Raw genomic sequence first — 13,966 nt, 5'->3', positions numbered from 1 at the left:
GATGCAGCTTTATATAAACAGAAGCCACCAGGCCTAGCGTCGCAAGTGTTTTGATGCTCAAGATCACAGCCGAGGTCTCGCAATCGATATGGGAACCAGACTGTAGAGATCATTATTTGGTTGCTGAGACTGACTTACCTCTATACTGGCAGTATACAGCAATAGAGATGAGCTTGCACAAAATGCTTGTAGATTTTATCGCAGAGATCTGTTATGTGCAATTGTTTTTGATGTTTGTGATGATCTGACTGCAAGTATGTTTCAAAATTAAAATCAACAAAACTTGATCGTGGTTCAAAGACTCAGAATAAAAATACTCACAAAATGACTTCACTAGCCGCTAACATTAGTTATAGTGATACCGGCTATTACGTTAAAGTTGGGATTTTACGTGTCTCCAATCTGTTGATCTATTCGTAACTATGAATGACATAATCACACTTTCACTCAATCTGAGCATTTTAACTGCAATCAAATTTTGTTGAGTTAAATCTTGAAACAATTTGGCATCCATGTTCTCTCAAACATCAAAAACATTTGCCCGTGATAGATAGTACTGGTACTCTCTGATAAAATCTACCAAAATTGTGTGCAAGTTCATTGTTTATGCATGTGAGGGTATCGTGCTTAGAAACTAAAACATATTTCATTTCAGCATACAAAGTAATAGAAAAATTCAATTTTTTAACGAGTGCCATGTTTTTGCTACAACGATTACCATAATGCACCTTCCATGATATGGTCTATGAAAGACCAGGCTATATATAGCAATGGTTTGCTGTAGCAGTTGATTCAAAAGCTGATGAGATGGCATTACAACGTATAATGAACCTTAGAAGAAACATTCTCATACTCATCGGTTTACATATGGAAATATAGTTAATTCATTATGAAAGAGTTGTGAATACCAGTATTTGAGTACTAAAGGAGCATTTTCTTTGTTTATCTGCTTTCTTTTATTCCAGACTAGAACTAAGCTCGGCGATGACAGAACTTTGTTTATTTCTAGTTACATGAAGAGAGAACTTAGGGGAGGGTTTAGAAGACTGATTTTCAGAAACCAGAGGAAGTTTAAAAACAAAACATTTTTAGCAACCTTGCGGAAGACACGGGGAAAATACTTGCAAAGTTGAGATAAACGCAGTTAGAAAATGTATAAATCTATGGCATTTACACAGACTAACAGACATAACAAAACAGTGAGATATATTAGGTCAACTGACCCTCAGTCTAGAAAACAATCCAACTAAATGGATGGAGGCAAAGTTTCAAATTGCCCAACTTTTCTGAGATATAAGAGAAAATATCAAAGAGACTTTTACTATGGCTTTTTAAAATTTTGGTTACAAGCTGTACAAACTGATCGATACTACAATTCAAGTCTTCGGACTATAATTTAGTTTATACAGAAGGCAACTAAACTATTGAGCAACTATTCGCAGAATAGATACAGCATAGTGAGCCTCTTCAACTGTTCTAGTTTGCCTCATGAAGGGCTATCCTATTTTCTATTGCTTCCTACTTCCTCTGACCAAAGAGAAAAGTTTAATTTTATCAACGAATCAACGATGTTGATGGAACTAAACGTCATGATGTTTCAAATCTAGGATGATTAATTCACATGTAGTCGCGATGAAGTAAAACTGGTTCAAAATTCTTGTGATATCATCATAACAACTGGGCTGATGATGAACCAGGAATCGACACTACGAAAGATTGCGATATGCTATTTTTGTATTTATCGCATCATTGACTAAACTGAGATTGATAAATTGGATAGCCAGAGATTCCATGTCACACCAGACTATATACGGGTGCGCCCTAGTCATTTAGTAGTTTTGCCGTGGAGCTGTGGTGTAATCACTAGAGCAGAATTATATAAAACCTTGCAGATGCTTTGAGGTGTTAGTTCAAAACTATACTTTACAACAAAACAAAGCTTTCATTTGAGAGGGAAAATTGCAGATAACTTTCAGCAAATTATTAAACACAGCACAGACAATGAAGCAAGCTGTTTTGTTAGGCATAGCATTGCTGGCAACAGTGTATGGACAGTCCACTGAACCTTATTTTGACAGCAGCATTTGTTTTACTGCAGACGAGAATGGTGGACTCATCACATTTATAGCTGATGCAAGGAACGCATGCTGGTAAGTTTTATACAAATACTGCAAAGTTTGGTCTCCATTTATGCCGCAAGCACGATGTTGAAATCGCAGGGCTATCAGAGTTGGAACTGGACCCTATGCGTCGAGTACTGCCAGTAGTTGCCGGTGGCGTTTGCCAGAGTTCAGCGCTGTTGAACTTTCGCAAGGAGCCATAAGCAAAACCTTCCCAAAATGCGCTGTATAGATGAAGGTCAGCTCTTTTAAAAAGAATCACAAGCCCGCCATTTTTGCGATCATCGGTGATGAAACTATGTAAATATAAACTGCCAAGCCTAGCACCAAAAGTGTTTTGCCGTGGTAGATTACTGTCTGGGTCTCTCAGTCAATACGGGAACTATGTTTCAAGCTAAAGGTGATATTTGATTTTTCGAATTATTTTTGGCAAATATTTCTAAAGTCACTCGTACATTCACAACACGATGTGAATTTAAATGATTTAACTTTAACTAGAATTTAAATTGGTTTGAACCATGTTACTTTTTCCTGTTTTGGTCGATAAATCTGTAGCTATTTAAAAATATTTAATGCAGTGCGACAGTGTAAAGCTATACATTGCGTAGCATAGAAATGCGGAAAATGTGCTGTCAGATTTGACCTAATTGAAAATCCACATCGAAACCAAGAGAGTTGCGAAGCAACCTTTTTGTTTATCACACAGTTGGCTCTTTTAGATACGCGAAAGGCATTAAGGATGCATTTTCAGGGCTTTGTGGAAGCAAAGGTTTAAGTCTCTCACTAATCTGTTAAGAACATATTATTGCTTCATTATGTTTCTCCGATAATACATGACTAGGATTAAGCAAAACCAAACTTTTCCCAGCCGATTCAGATTATGGGACGAGTGATAGCTCTAGGTACTGCAGGCTATCAAATAAGCAATATAGTTGTTCAATAATTTTTACAAGATTAATAAAGAAACTTATCAAATAGCCACTGCATTGTGATTTCTAATTACTAATAGAAAATGCATACACAGATGTTAGAGACACCAAAATTTTTGAAGCGATAACTATTTCTTAGTTGATTTTGGCATGCTCATGGCTAATCCTTCATGAAATTGTTGAAGCATACAGCTGCTTAAGGAGATTAGGACCATGATAAATGTAATGAGAAGCCCCAGAGACAGGCACGGTATGCATGGGCGTTGGCTAGCTAGGTTGATAAATACTTTGAAATGGCCCTTTCATATCCTACAGCTAGTTTCATGGAAAAGCCTTAAATCGTTTAGATACACGCCTGGTTGTTTGGTTAGACAATATGCTATATAAGACAGCGGCAAAAATCTTGCTTGACATGAAATATCTAATAATTGCATTAGACCTGTGTAAAATACTGTGTAAACTGTACCCAGAGTATTTGCATTTATCTTTCCACACATATGACCAACATCATTTTCTATTCCATCACACCAGCATATATACTACATCTGCCTACAATGTTTCAGTTCATGAACTTTCTGCTACTACAACCTACAGCTCACTATTCCAACACCTCTGCATTTTCTCTTAGTTTACCAACTTTTAAAACACTTTTGTTTGACTCACTCACAATTACCTGATCTTTGTCGTCTCATTTTTATCCCAAAACGAATAACAAAAAACCAAATTTGTCTTAATGATTACTGATGCCTATAAAAGTCCTAAATACATGTACGTATCTAAGAATGACTCTTTCCGAAACCATAAAGTTTGACTGTTTTGGGCTAGACTAAGTTACTTCAGGTGAACCCTGGAAGCAACTCCGCCTGCTCTTAATTATGGGTTAATCCAGAAGCAGGACCTGGTTAGTTTGCAGTAAACATATATCATGCAACAATAGTTAAATCTGTTGTTTTGTGTTCATCGTTGCATGAGCTTTTTCAAACAGCTGCCTCTAACTGCGATCGCAAGATCTTAAAGTGGAGAAAGGTGAAACATCAGAATTTCAATGAAATGAAATGCGTAAAAACAGTGTTATCACATGTTGTTACTTGCGCTGAGCAGGGAAAATTCCTTTTCATCACCAACGGATGAAGAGAAATGCTTCTGTACAGGAAGCAACAGTTCTAATACATATGCACACTTGAGCAACCATTTTTCATGCAAACATGACTTTATGTAAATCAGGGTTTTCAGGATTTTCAGTAATTAGCCTTGCAAAAATGTACAGTAAGAAAAACATCCATTTAAAAATACATTTTCTTGTAAATTCTGACTTACATGAGCAGCAATATTTGCTTCGTTCAAACAGTTGCTATAGAAACTACGCATCATAAAGGTTTGCAGTGAATAAATTTTAGTTTGTATGGAAAAGTTCTGAAAACAGATTTCAGAAGAATATGAATCAGTTACAAGTCATATTTTTATAAAAAGAGAACCTTAGCTTCAGAATGTTAGATGTTATTTACTAGCAACTTGAAAAGCATCTTGAGTATGTATATTGTTTTGTTATCTTTACCAGAAATGATGATTAATTTTACAGGTACTGGCAGTGCAGGCGGTTGGGCCGAACACTACGATTAATCCCAAGACAATGCCCAAATGGCAGCGGTGTGAGCAGCTTCTTTGGCGCAAGTGCTGGTAACCCATGCACAGAGACATTTGACCCCAATTCTGTCAAGTTTGATTGCACTCGGAAGAAGTTTGATCTGGATGTTTTGCCCCAATGTTACCATGACTACAATGATCAAGGTAGAATTATTTGATTGTTACCTTCCTAACTTAATTATGCATCTCGCTTGATGAAAAGATTAGAAGATATTGATGCATGAAAGCAATGTGAATAGTTAAGACAACAGTTGTAATGGGTAAGATGTGTTCAGGTTTATTGCAGCAGACATATCATGACATACTATTTTACAAGTTTGAGTATGAAAGGTCCTACCAATAACAACTCTAAAAAAGAGTGTTCCACATAATGTTATCCTTTCCCCAACCATCAACCATGGCTCTGGAGAAACAGACAAACATGGCTTTTACTATTTAACTTTAAAGCCTTACCAAATTTTTCCAATTTTCCTTCTAGGGTATCACATCTTTAAAAATAATTCAATGCAGTATGAGAAAAAAGATGTTATATTCTTGGACTAATATTTACTCCAATTCCTCGCATATTTAAAAAAAATGTAGAAAGAAGAGTTGATATTTGATTGCATATAATATTTAGGCCTATGTTCATAGTAGCCTCTGTCGTCACATATAGGTACTCAACAACGAGTCCCATTTCTAGTGCTTTGTTTTGACAGCTGTTCAAGAGCTGTTACACGGAGTAAAATAAGCATTAAGTTCAATGATAAGTTATTCAGCTAAAGAAACAAGCATATATTTTAGGCACGTGCAAGAACAATGGAGTGGTCAAAGCTGAAGGTTCCATATGTACATGTGACTGTACCGGCACAGGATACGCTGATTGGGATTGCAGCAAAACACAAGAAGACCTCGACTCATCTTCCTTGCCTGTCGTAGATCCTAACGCACCATGTAAATAATTTATAAGATTAATTTTAGTAGGAAATAGTGACACCTAAGGAGGGAAGAGCAGTTAAATAAGAAAAATGACATTAGATATTTTGGCAGAAATACATCACTTTTGTGGTGACTGACAGGAATTTGGATTTGATTGTCAGATAAAAACTACAAACATTGAAAAGTAACAAATTATAATTTCAATGTTTTTTGGTAACTGCCTATAAATGATTTAGGTTGGTGAAGATTTCACAACGCTCAGCATTTTCAGCAGACGGACATACAAATGGTTGATCAACACTTTAAATTGCTATAATCGATGTTGCTCTTTGAAAGTCGCTGCTCAAGTTCTATTACAGTTGCTAGCAAGCTCGGTTAACTATGAAAATGTTATAAGTTGTGAGCCACTAAAAGATTTAAAGCTGTGTAGAAAGCATAGAGCTGAAAGGTAAAGGTATAAAAGCCCTAGTGTCTATTTTCCCTTGATTATGCAGCTGTATCCTTTGTGCTATTTATTTTGGCTGCAATATATCTTTTCTTTTGATTTTCATTTGAAAGAAAAACTGCTCCCTAGAACTAACTGAACTGTCCGGTAGACTGAACGGCCAGTGCTCAAAAGACTTTTCTTCCTTCATTTTGAGCTATGTATTTTTGATCAAAACACCAACTCCGACTCAGAACCCTTTGGAAAATACTTTTTATGATAGTGGCTTAGGCAACTTTTGCTCACACCCAAGTCAGCCATATAACAATGGTAAATGCATTTTTAGATATTTCCAAGTAACCCTGTTTTCAAATCACCGAAATTTTCGTCTACTGCAAAGAAATTCTTTGACCATGACTCCAGTCCCACATGCGGTAAACTAATCGACCTTTGTCTGTAACAGCTTTTAAAATTAGCGGCTTGAACGCCAAAAAAACTGAGGTTTTGTCACGAACAATTAGGCTAGACTGAAATAATTTTTTGCGATGAGAGGGCCGCAATCAGTTGCCGAGCAACAATGCATTCTTTTCTACAGAGAACTAAAACAGTAAATCTTTAGTTGGTTACAGTTGAAGTGTACTTGGAGGTGCCATTATAAACAATAGATGGATTAAGTAGAGAGAGATAGCTGAAACTTTTATTTCTGTTTTGTTAGCTATCGTTCTCGCTATTATAATTCACGTGTTTTAGAAAACTCTCACAATGCTGTGAGTTATTAACTTTTATAAGTGCCATCTTTCTTAACAACTTACACTCCTACAATTGCCCACTTCAGCCAACAATGGCTTGCGGTCAGGTTTCTTAGCTTACACTTTGCTTCTCAGATGAATGAGTTAACCAACCTAAATACTGATGGACAGTACAAAAATTATTTTCGTTATTACGGTTTTTTATTAACTGCCCAGCTAGCCTTACATGAGAAAATATAATTTTGCTTGATCTGCTCTGATGGGTTGTCAATATGGAAAAACCATTTGCAATTTGAACAGCTTCAAACCATTGATTTTTAATGTTTTGATTTTTCAAAACATAATAGTCTGAAAATCAAAGTTTTGAATAATTTACAAAATTGGCAAAATTGATTGGATTCTCAATTTGGCAAAATGTTGATAATGATTCAAAACAAGTTTCGAAGCTTATGATGTCCCTACTTAATGGTATGATATCATATCTACCAAATAGATATTTGGGTATTTCCTACGATGATGATATTTCCTACAGGCGATGACGCCCAGATTCGTATTTTTAGCTCAAGTGCATAACATTAGGTAGACAAAGGTATGAATAAGTGATTGTCAGACCAGACTATATCTCTAAGGAACAGGATGCCTATTTCCTTGTGAATTTATTACTCTTGTGTACGAGGTAATAACTGGAATAGCCTGTTATAGTGTAAATGGAAAAAATGTATTATTATTTAATCTATGTTAAAGTGGTAACACCATGGCATCTACCCACATTTGTTTTATCTTTCTTATTAGGAAACTTTTTTAAAGCATCAAAAATGTTGCAAAAGTACAGATGATGGTAGGTAAAAAGTTAAACACTGCTAAAGTTACACTCTATAGCAAGGTAAAATCTCAAGAAGGAATGTATTGTGACAATTTTCTATTCAAAATCACAAGTTTTGCATGTTCACTGTTACAACTCTCAAGGAAATAAGTGGAAAGTTCTCCTGTAAGCAACTATCTGTCTTGTTGCGAGAATCTGTGAGGCAAATTCGTTCATTGGTTCGATCCGGGGACAGTGTACAAAAACAACCCAGATATGCATAAACAAAGCTGCATTTTTATTCAAACAACGAGCACGACTGAAGGTGGTCTTCTTTACAATTTTAAACTATTCTCTGGCAGGTCAAGGAGGAGTGCCACTAAGGGACTGGTGTGCAGATGCTGGGGAACCCTGTCTCAACGGTGGTAGATGCATCAATGAATGCATGAACTATGTTTGTGAGTGCGTCGGAACCTTTACTGCTGGAAAGAACTGCGAACAATGTAAGTATCAGTTGGTTGCATCTGGTTGTTTTGTCTCCATCTGGTCTGATGACTTGAAAAAGATGAACTTGCACAACCTTTCAGTAGATTTTATCAGAAAGTATCGGCATTTTTCTATCACTAACGATTGTATTTGATGTTTGAAGTGATCTGACTACTAGGACGTTTCAAGATTAAAATCGACAAAACTTGATCGCGGTTAAAGCGCTCAGATCAGACGAATGTGCGATTATGTCTATAGTTGCAAAGAGAGATTTTACAGAATAGAGACGCATAATACTGCAACTTGAACGCAATAGCTGATATCAACTGTAACAACGATAACAACAAAGAACGTCATTTCACATGTAGATTTTTTCCGAGCATTTTAACTGCGATCAAGTTTTGCTGATTTTAATCTTGAAACATCCTAGATGTGAGATCACCTCAAACATCAAAAGCAATCGCAGCTGATAGAAAATTACCAATACTTTCTGATAAAAACTACTGAAATTTTCTGCAAGTTCATCTTTAGTTTGATGATCCAGCAGAAATATCAATATTATTACCACAAATGAGAGCAATAACTCAGCTATAACTGGCTAGACTGTCATGCTAACTCCATAGAGTAATAGGTAAAAACAAAGAGGTTGCATGGTTAGGGATTAGGGTGTGGTTCTATTAGTTAAACTGAGTGAGAAACAACTATATTTTGAAATTAGATGGAATAGTTTCTAGTCTGTTTCTGATTTGAAATACGCTTTTGTCAAGACTACCAACTCAAACTGCGACTACACATAATGGGTCACCTTTTCAGCCAAAGAAATACGACACTGTTGTCCATTCCCTTTGTTTGTAATTTCGTATGCGATTAGCATTGCGATATATGATTGGTCAATTCCACGTTGCACTCGGTCAATGGCGGTCGTAAAAAACACAGCCTTTCAGAGATTTTGTGTCGGCAACTGGACAAAGCCATTTTTACAACCATTGTTCAATTTACAGTAAACAGACTTCGTCTACATGGAAGCAACTTCAATAAATCGTCTGAGTGTGAATAGACCCCCATTCACACTCCTAAGCTCAGACGTGTTTACTCGGTGTAAAATCAGAATACGACCGCACAAAAATCCTAGACCAACCTTGAAAAGCAAAATAGACATTTTACTGTTTTCGTGTTTCAGAAAAGCAAATTTACCATTCGGTAGCGGGGTGGTAAAATTCTAATTGTAGCAACCAAATGGATAAACCAATCTCAAATATGACATATATAGGCTACTTTTGTTATAATTATTTTGAACAGAAATAGACAAGGTTAATACTTCTTAGCACCATGACCACTTTTAAAAAAACCATTTAGCTATTGTTCGATTCAATTTGGTGTGCATGTAGTACTACTTCCTCTTTTTATTGTTTAGTTTTCTGTTCTGACGGAGTGGAGTGCCTCAACGGCGGAACTTGCTCAAGAGGAGAAGGCAATGCTGATCAGTTTGCAAGCTGCCAGTGCCTGCCAGGATTCACCGGGCTCATGTGTGAGCTATCTATTTTAAATGTTAGCTAGATGTCAAACTCTACGCGTGGCAGAATTAATCTAGTCAGAATCCTTACAGGAGCACCTGGCGTACTCCTAGACTCCCAACTAACCACATCAACAAGCCAATAACTTAAGAACATGCCCGACATCAACAGAGTTGAAAAAAGCTGGCAATCAGTTTTTGTTAGTAGAACTAACAACTAGGCACTGTGATAAAGGTTTTATTGAATACAAGTATTTATTTGGAATATATGTTACTTCTCAAATATACAGATAATTTTTTCACATATTATCCTGACTTCATGTATTGACTCCAAAACACAATACACTTAGTCAAAGAAAATGTCACTTAAGGAAAGATTGCTGCAAGCAAACTTATTACCAATTCAAAGGAATATGTCTCCCTATGTTGAATCCTTAGTGCATTATTAAGTGATGCTCAGCTGATTGGCAGTACGAATACACCGTCATATGAGCAGGCGGGTTGATGACTCCAGCCACAAGCTAGCAATAGAATCCGTTATTCCCTATAAACAGAACAGAAATATCAAAGATTAGTCAGAATGGGGTGAAGAGGTTGGACCGACGCAATGAACTCTGAAGCGCCGGTTACGATTAACCGCATGACGTTTGATGCTATTATTTCTAGCAACAGATAAGCGGCCATTTGAAACATAATGGCAATTAGGTAGCAAAGAGTGACAACCCGGTAACAAGTAGGTATTGTGAAACAGTACATATGAAATACCAGTTTGTAACAGCTGTCACCAGAGAGATCAACGCTTGGCAGTTATTACGCATAAGAAAGTTGGGACAACTCTATGTTGAGGTATGACTGTAATACAGGAGCATGCGAATTGTTTAGTAGCTTTATTGTAGAGAGCGCTAAGGAGCTAAGCCTGTGCAAAATTTACCTCCTTTTCCCTGATCAAGCTCACAGGCAGAATATAGAATTATGACTTTAGTTATACCGATAAAATTTTAGAGGTTAAAATTACCTAGGAGTTCGTGAAAACAAAAATCTGTTGATGAATGCTAGGTTGTGGGTAAATATCAGTAGGTATTGACTAGGCTAAACCTAACTCTCCCATAACTCTGCATGACTCGATCATTATAAATTCCATGCAGGCATTTATTATTAGTTCTAAGTGAAGAATAATAACTAAGAATAGTGACAATTGGACAGAAATTGATTGATAAGAATACTGTGCAATAAGTGGAGGTAAACCAAGCGACCAAATAGGCCTATTCATGAACTAGAGGAGGTAAAGTGAAGAGATCTATCTAATGCTCTATGGAGTGGCCCTTCTTATTATTGAAGAAATTTGGTGTTCCATGCATTGACTGTAACGATATGAGGAGATGGTTAACAGTTAGTTTATTAACAGTAGGTAAGAGCATGGTTGTTGAGTCAGCATTAAAAATCATGGCCAGATACTATAAAGTCTCCATTCGAACGACATGGCGCTCTAATTTTTAACCATTTTTTTATAGAAGCATTTACTTAGGGGTGGTGCTTAAATAAAGGGTGCCAATGTATTTTTCGAACAGCTGGTCAGAAATTTGGGAAGATAAATTTATCCCATTTATGAAAGCAGCAATGCTAACGTCACCTATATTTTACACTCTCCTTGGGGTGGATGACAGTAATGCTGTCGGCCTTGACATTTCTGTTAAACCGTTTTTTATATGTCGAAGTGACAGACCGAGTTAAGCAAGGAATTAGCTTGATTATAAAATATTAGTTAGTGTGATACCGTTATTAATTATTTCAATGACGTCGCTTTCAAAGCTTGACATTACGTTTTTAATTTTCAGAAACGTTATTAAATTATGAACGAATCTGAAAACAACGGATATCATTTAGACCTCAGCGACTTTGAACCATCATGTAGTTCCGATGATTGTGACGGATTGATCTTCTCAGGTGCACCATCACTAAAATTGTGGTAGATGTTACCGTAAAAACGAAAACTTATTGTTATTGATCAATGCAACCTAGTCATTATTAGCACTGATTTTGTAGACACTTTTCTACTGATCACTTTTTATTACGGGTTCGTATGGATAAACTAATATCAAAATGGTGGTCTCATAGAGGTGTCGTTCAACCAAAGGGTGGCGTTCAATTAGAGGTTTCACAGTATGCTTATAAATAGTTGATGTTTGTAAAAGAATGACGACTACATGCTTGACTGCAACAGGCAGGATCAGTCATTGATCAGTCACTCCGTCTGATCTTGAGCATGACTGAGTGATAATATACACTACAAATAATTCTCATTAGTTGGTCCAACTGTGACTTTGCTCAAGAACTGAGATGTTGAAAAACCATAGTTGGATTGGGTGTCAAGGACACACCTACTATTCCCTTTCCTTCTCTCACTCCCCAATCCCAAATCATCTAAGTTAGATATATACGAAATAGTGCCATTAATTCTTTGCATATAACAAGCTCAGCGCTTTTGTGACAAGTCATGAAATTTATTATTGTTTCCAGGAAACATTCCAATAGATCTAGCAACCTTGGCACGTATAGATAGACACCAAAATTGAGGAAACCAAGTGACATATGATTGATGAAACTAGTTTTGACTATTTCAGACAATGCCCTTCGGATTTTGACCAACTCTTTGCTAAGGACAACAACACATGGTAGATTTAGATTCCCATAAAAGAGACATTTGAATTAGCCTTTGAACTTTTTTGTATTTTGGAATTTGGTTAGACCAGATGAAAAAAACTTTAACCATTTTACTGCCATTCATGTACAAATTTAGGTTTCGGCCTACTGCAAGTCATTTTACTGAAAATTGCCTATTTTGCTGCACGATATGGATACCCTGTATTCGATTTAAAACACTACCTAGAACACTTTTGTTCCATATTTTATGTTGCCAAAATGTTAACGAACAGAACAATGCAAACAATTCATCGTATCTATATTATGTACATTGCTAAAGCCATATGAAGCTACAATCGCTACGAAGGTATTACGATCCTCTACAATGTTCCTTACTCTTACAACATTATTACTTTCACCAGTATCATCAACTGTCACTTTCACGATGCGAGTGTTTAATTAAGTCTGAATTTGCATAGGCTATAATGTAATCAAAAAATATTATTCTCTAACACGGGAGATGCTTGCGGGAGTCATATAACAACCGAAAAATTCAATTGGCAGAAAAAAGAAGTTCATTTTTTGACTTGGAATTTCCTGATCAAGGAGTATAATTTGCTTCGCGAACATAGGCTAATTTTTTAGAGAAATATTCCGGCATCAATGTCAACGTCTTAGAAATACTAAAGATCATGGTTATGTTGTCACAAATCAATAATATTCAATTACTATACAGCTACTGTAAATTTCACAAAAATGCGTCCATAGCAGTCGATCATAAACTTCGTATAAACTCGCGGAAGACAGTGAAAGGGTTAAAGTGCAATGGTCATTCCATAGATGTCTTCGCAAAATTACACATCACAATAGAATTTATGTTTTTGCTAACCTGTAGACAACAGAAAAGGAATGGATCTTAGTGCGTTTATTACTGGTCAAAACTAACACACTCAAGCCTATTTCCACTCCCACATTGAAATTTTCTATATAATGTAAAACTTATATATAGGTTCTGTGTTAAGTATATGCTCGAACACAGAACCCGAAATAATTTCCAACACAAAACATTCCTTTTCAATCATTGTAGTAGTATAAGTGGAAATAAAGAGGTTTATAAAAATAAAAAGAATAAAGTGTAAAACAAGAAGAAATAACAACAAATATCTGAGCCACATTAATTCAACCTTCACCAAGTCTATGTTAGAGGACATTATCCTGATTATCTCTATCATCTCTAACTCCCGAGGCTATGCATAGTCGATTCTGTACTTCAATTCGCATTTCTCTAATGTAAAGTAGCTACATGTACTACAAGAACTAACTTTATGTATTATTACAGTCATACTTTGACACACAAGCTTAATGCGTTCTAGGACTGAGCTTGTATGTCAATTTACCTGCGCTTTAAGGCTGTATTTCACAAGTAGAAATTAACCCATACCATATTATGAGAAAACTACCTAAAGATGATATTATGGTGCCAAGAGTGTTTTTAATTGTCATAATTCAGTACCTACAATAATTCGGTAACAAATACCCATTTAGTTGTTATGATCTGCAAGAAATTGTAACATAACTATGTACACTACCAAATGGAGTTTTTACCTTCGACACAGATGTTGAGGAACAGATCTTGAGAGCAACAGTTTCGGTACACTAAACTTTGTGTGATCCTACCTAATAGAAACTTTGAACTTAACTTCAATGAATTTAGACCGACTGAACACACACCTGAAGCTAG

General features: G+C 36.1%; 2 protein-coding genes across 2 annotated transcripts in view; one reads left to right on the top strand and one right to left on the bottom strand.

The window, feature by feature from the left end:
- The first annotated feature begins 1,922 nt into the window (after nt 1-1,922).
- On the top strand, nt 1,923-9,891 carry LOC137396180 (notch homolog 2 N-terminal-like protein A). The gene is made up of 5 exons (XM_068082333.1): nt 1,923-2,150; nt 4,629-4,837; nt 5,477-5,626; nt 7,949-8,089; nt 9,487-9,891. The coding sequence occupies exons 1-5, from the start codon at nt 2,002-2,004 to the stop codon at nt 9,627-9,629; spliced, it is 792 nt and encodes a 263-aa protein (XP_067938434.1). The 5' UTR covers nt 1,923-2,001; the 3' UTR covers nt 9,630-9,891.
- The window catches only part of LOC137396181 (transcription initiation factor IIA subunit 2-like), a 40,860-nt gene continuing 36,702 nt past the window's right edge, over nt 9,809-13,966 (bottom strand). Inside the window, exon 4 of the mRNA XM_068082334.1 lies at nt 9,809-10,129. Within this exon, the coding sequence (XP_067938435.1) occupies nt 10,123-10,129 (7 nt within the window). The 3' untranslated portion in view covers nt 9,809-10,122. The remainder of the gene's footprint in view (nt 10,130-13,966) is intronic.

Source organism: Watersipora subatra, chromosome 5 (genome assembly GCF_963576615.1).
Source record: "Watersipora subatra chromosome 5, tzWatSuba1.1, whole genome shotgun sequence".
Lineage (NCBI taxonomy): Eukaryota > Metazoa > Bryozoa > Gymnolaemata > Cheilostomatida > Watersiporidae > Watersipora > Watersipora subatra.
Note: the sequence above shows the minus strand (reverse complement) of the source record. Positions and strands in the feature narration are given on the sequence as shown.

Bases quoted from the DNA above. Each gene is read 5' to 3' on its own strand.
- LOC137396180 (XM_068082333.1), top strand. From the start codon at position 2,002: ATGAAGCAAGCTGTTTTGTTAGGCATAGCATTGCTGGCAACAGTGTAT. The intron at 5,627-7,948 runs GTAAATAATTTA...ATTCTCTGGCAG, and splicing joins CGTAGATCCTAACGCACCAT to GTCAAGGAGGAGTGCCACTA. The intron at 8,090-9,486 runs GTAAGTATCAGT...TTTATTGTTTAG, and splicing joins TGGAAAGAACTGCGAACAAT to TTTTCTGTTCTGACGGAGTG.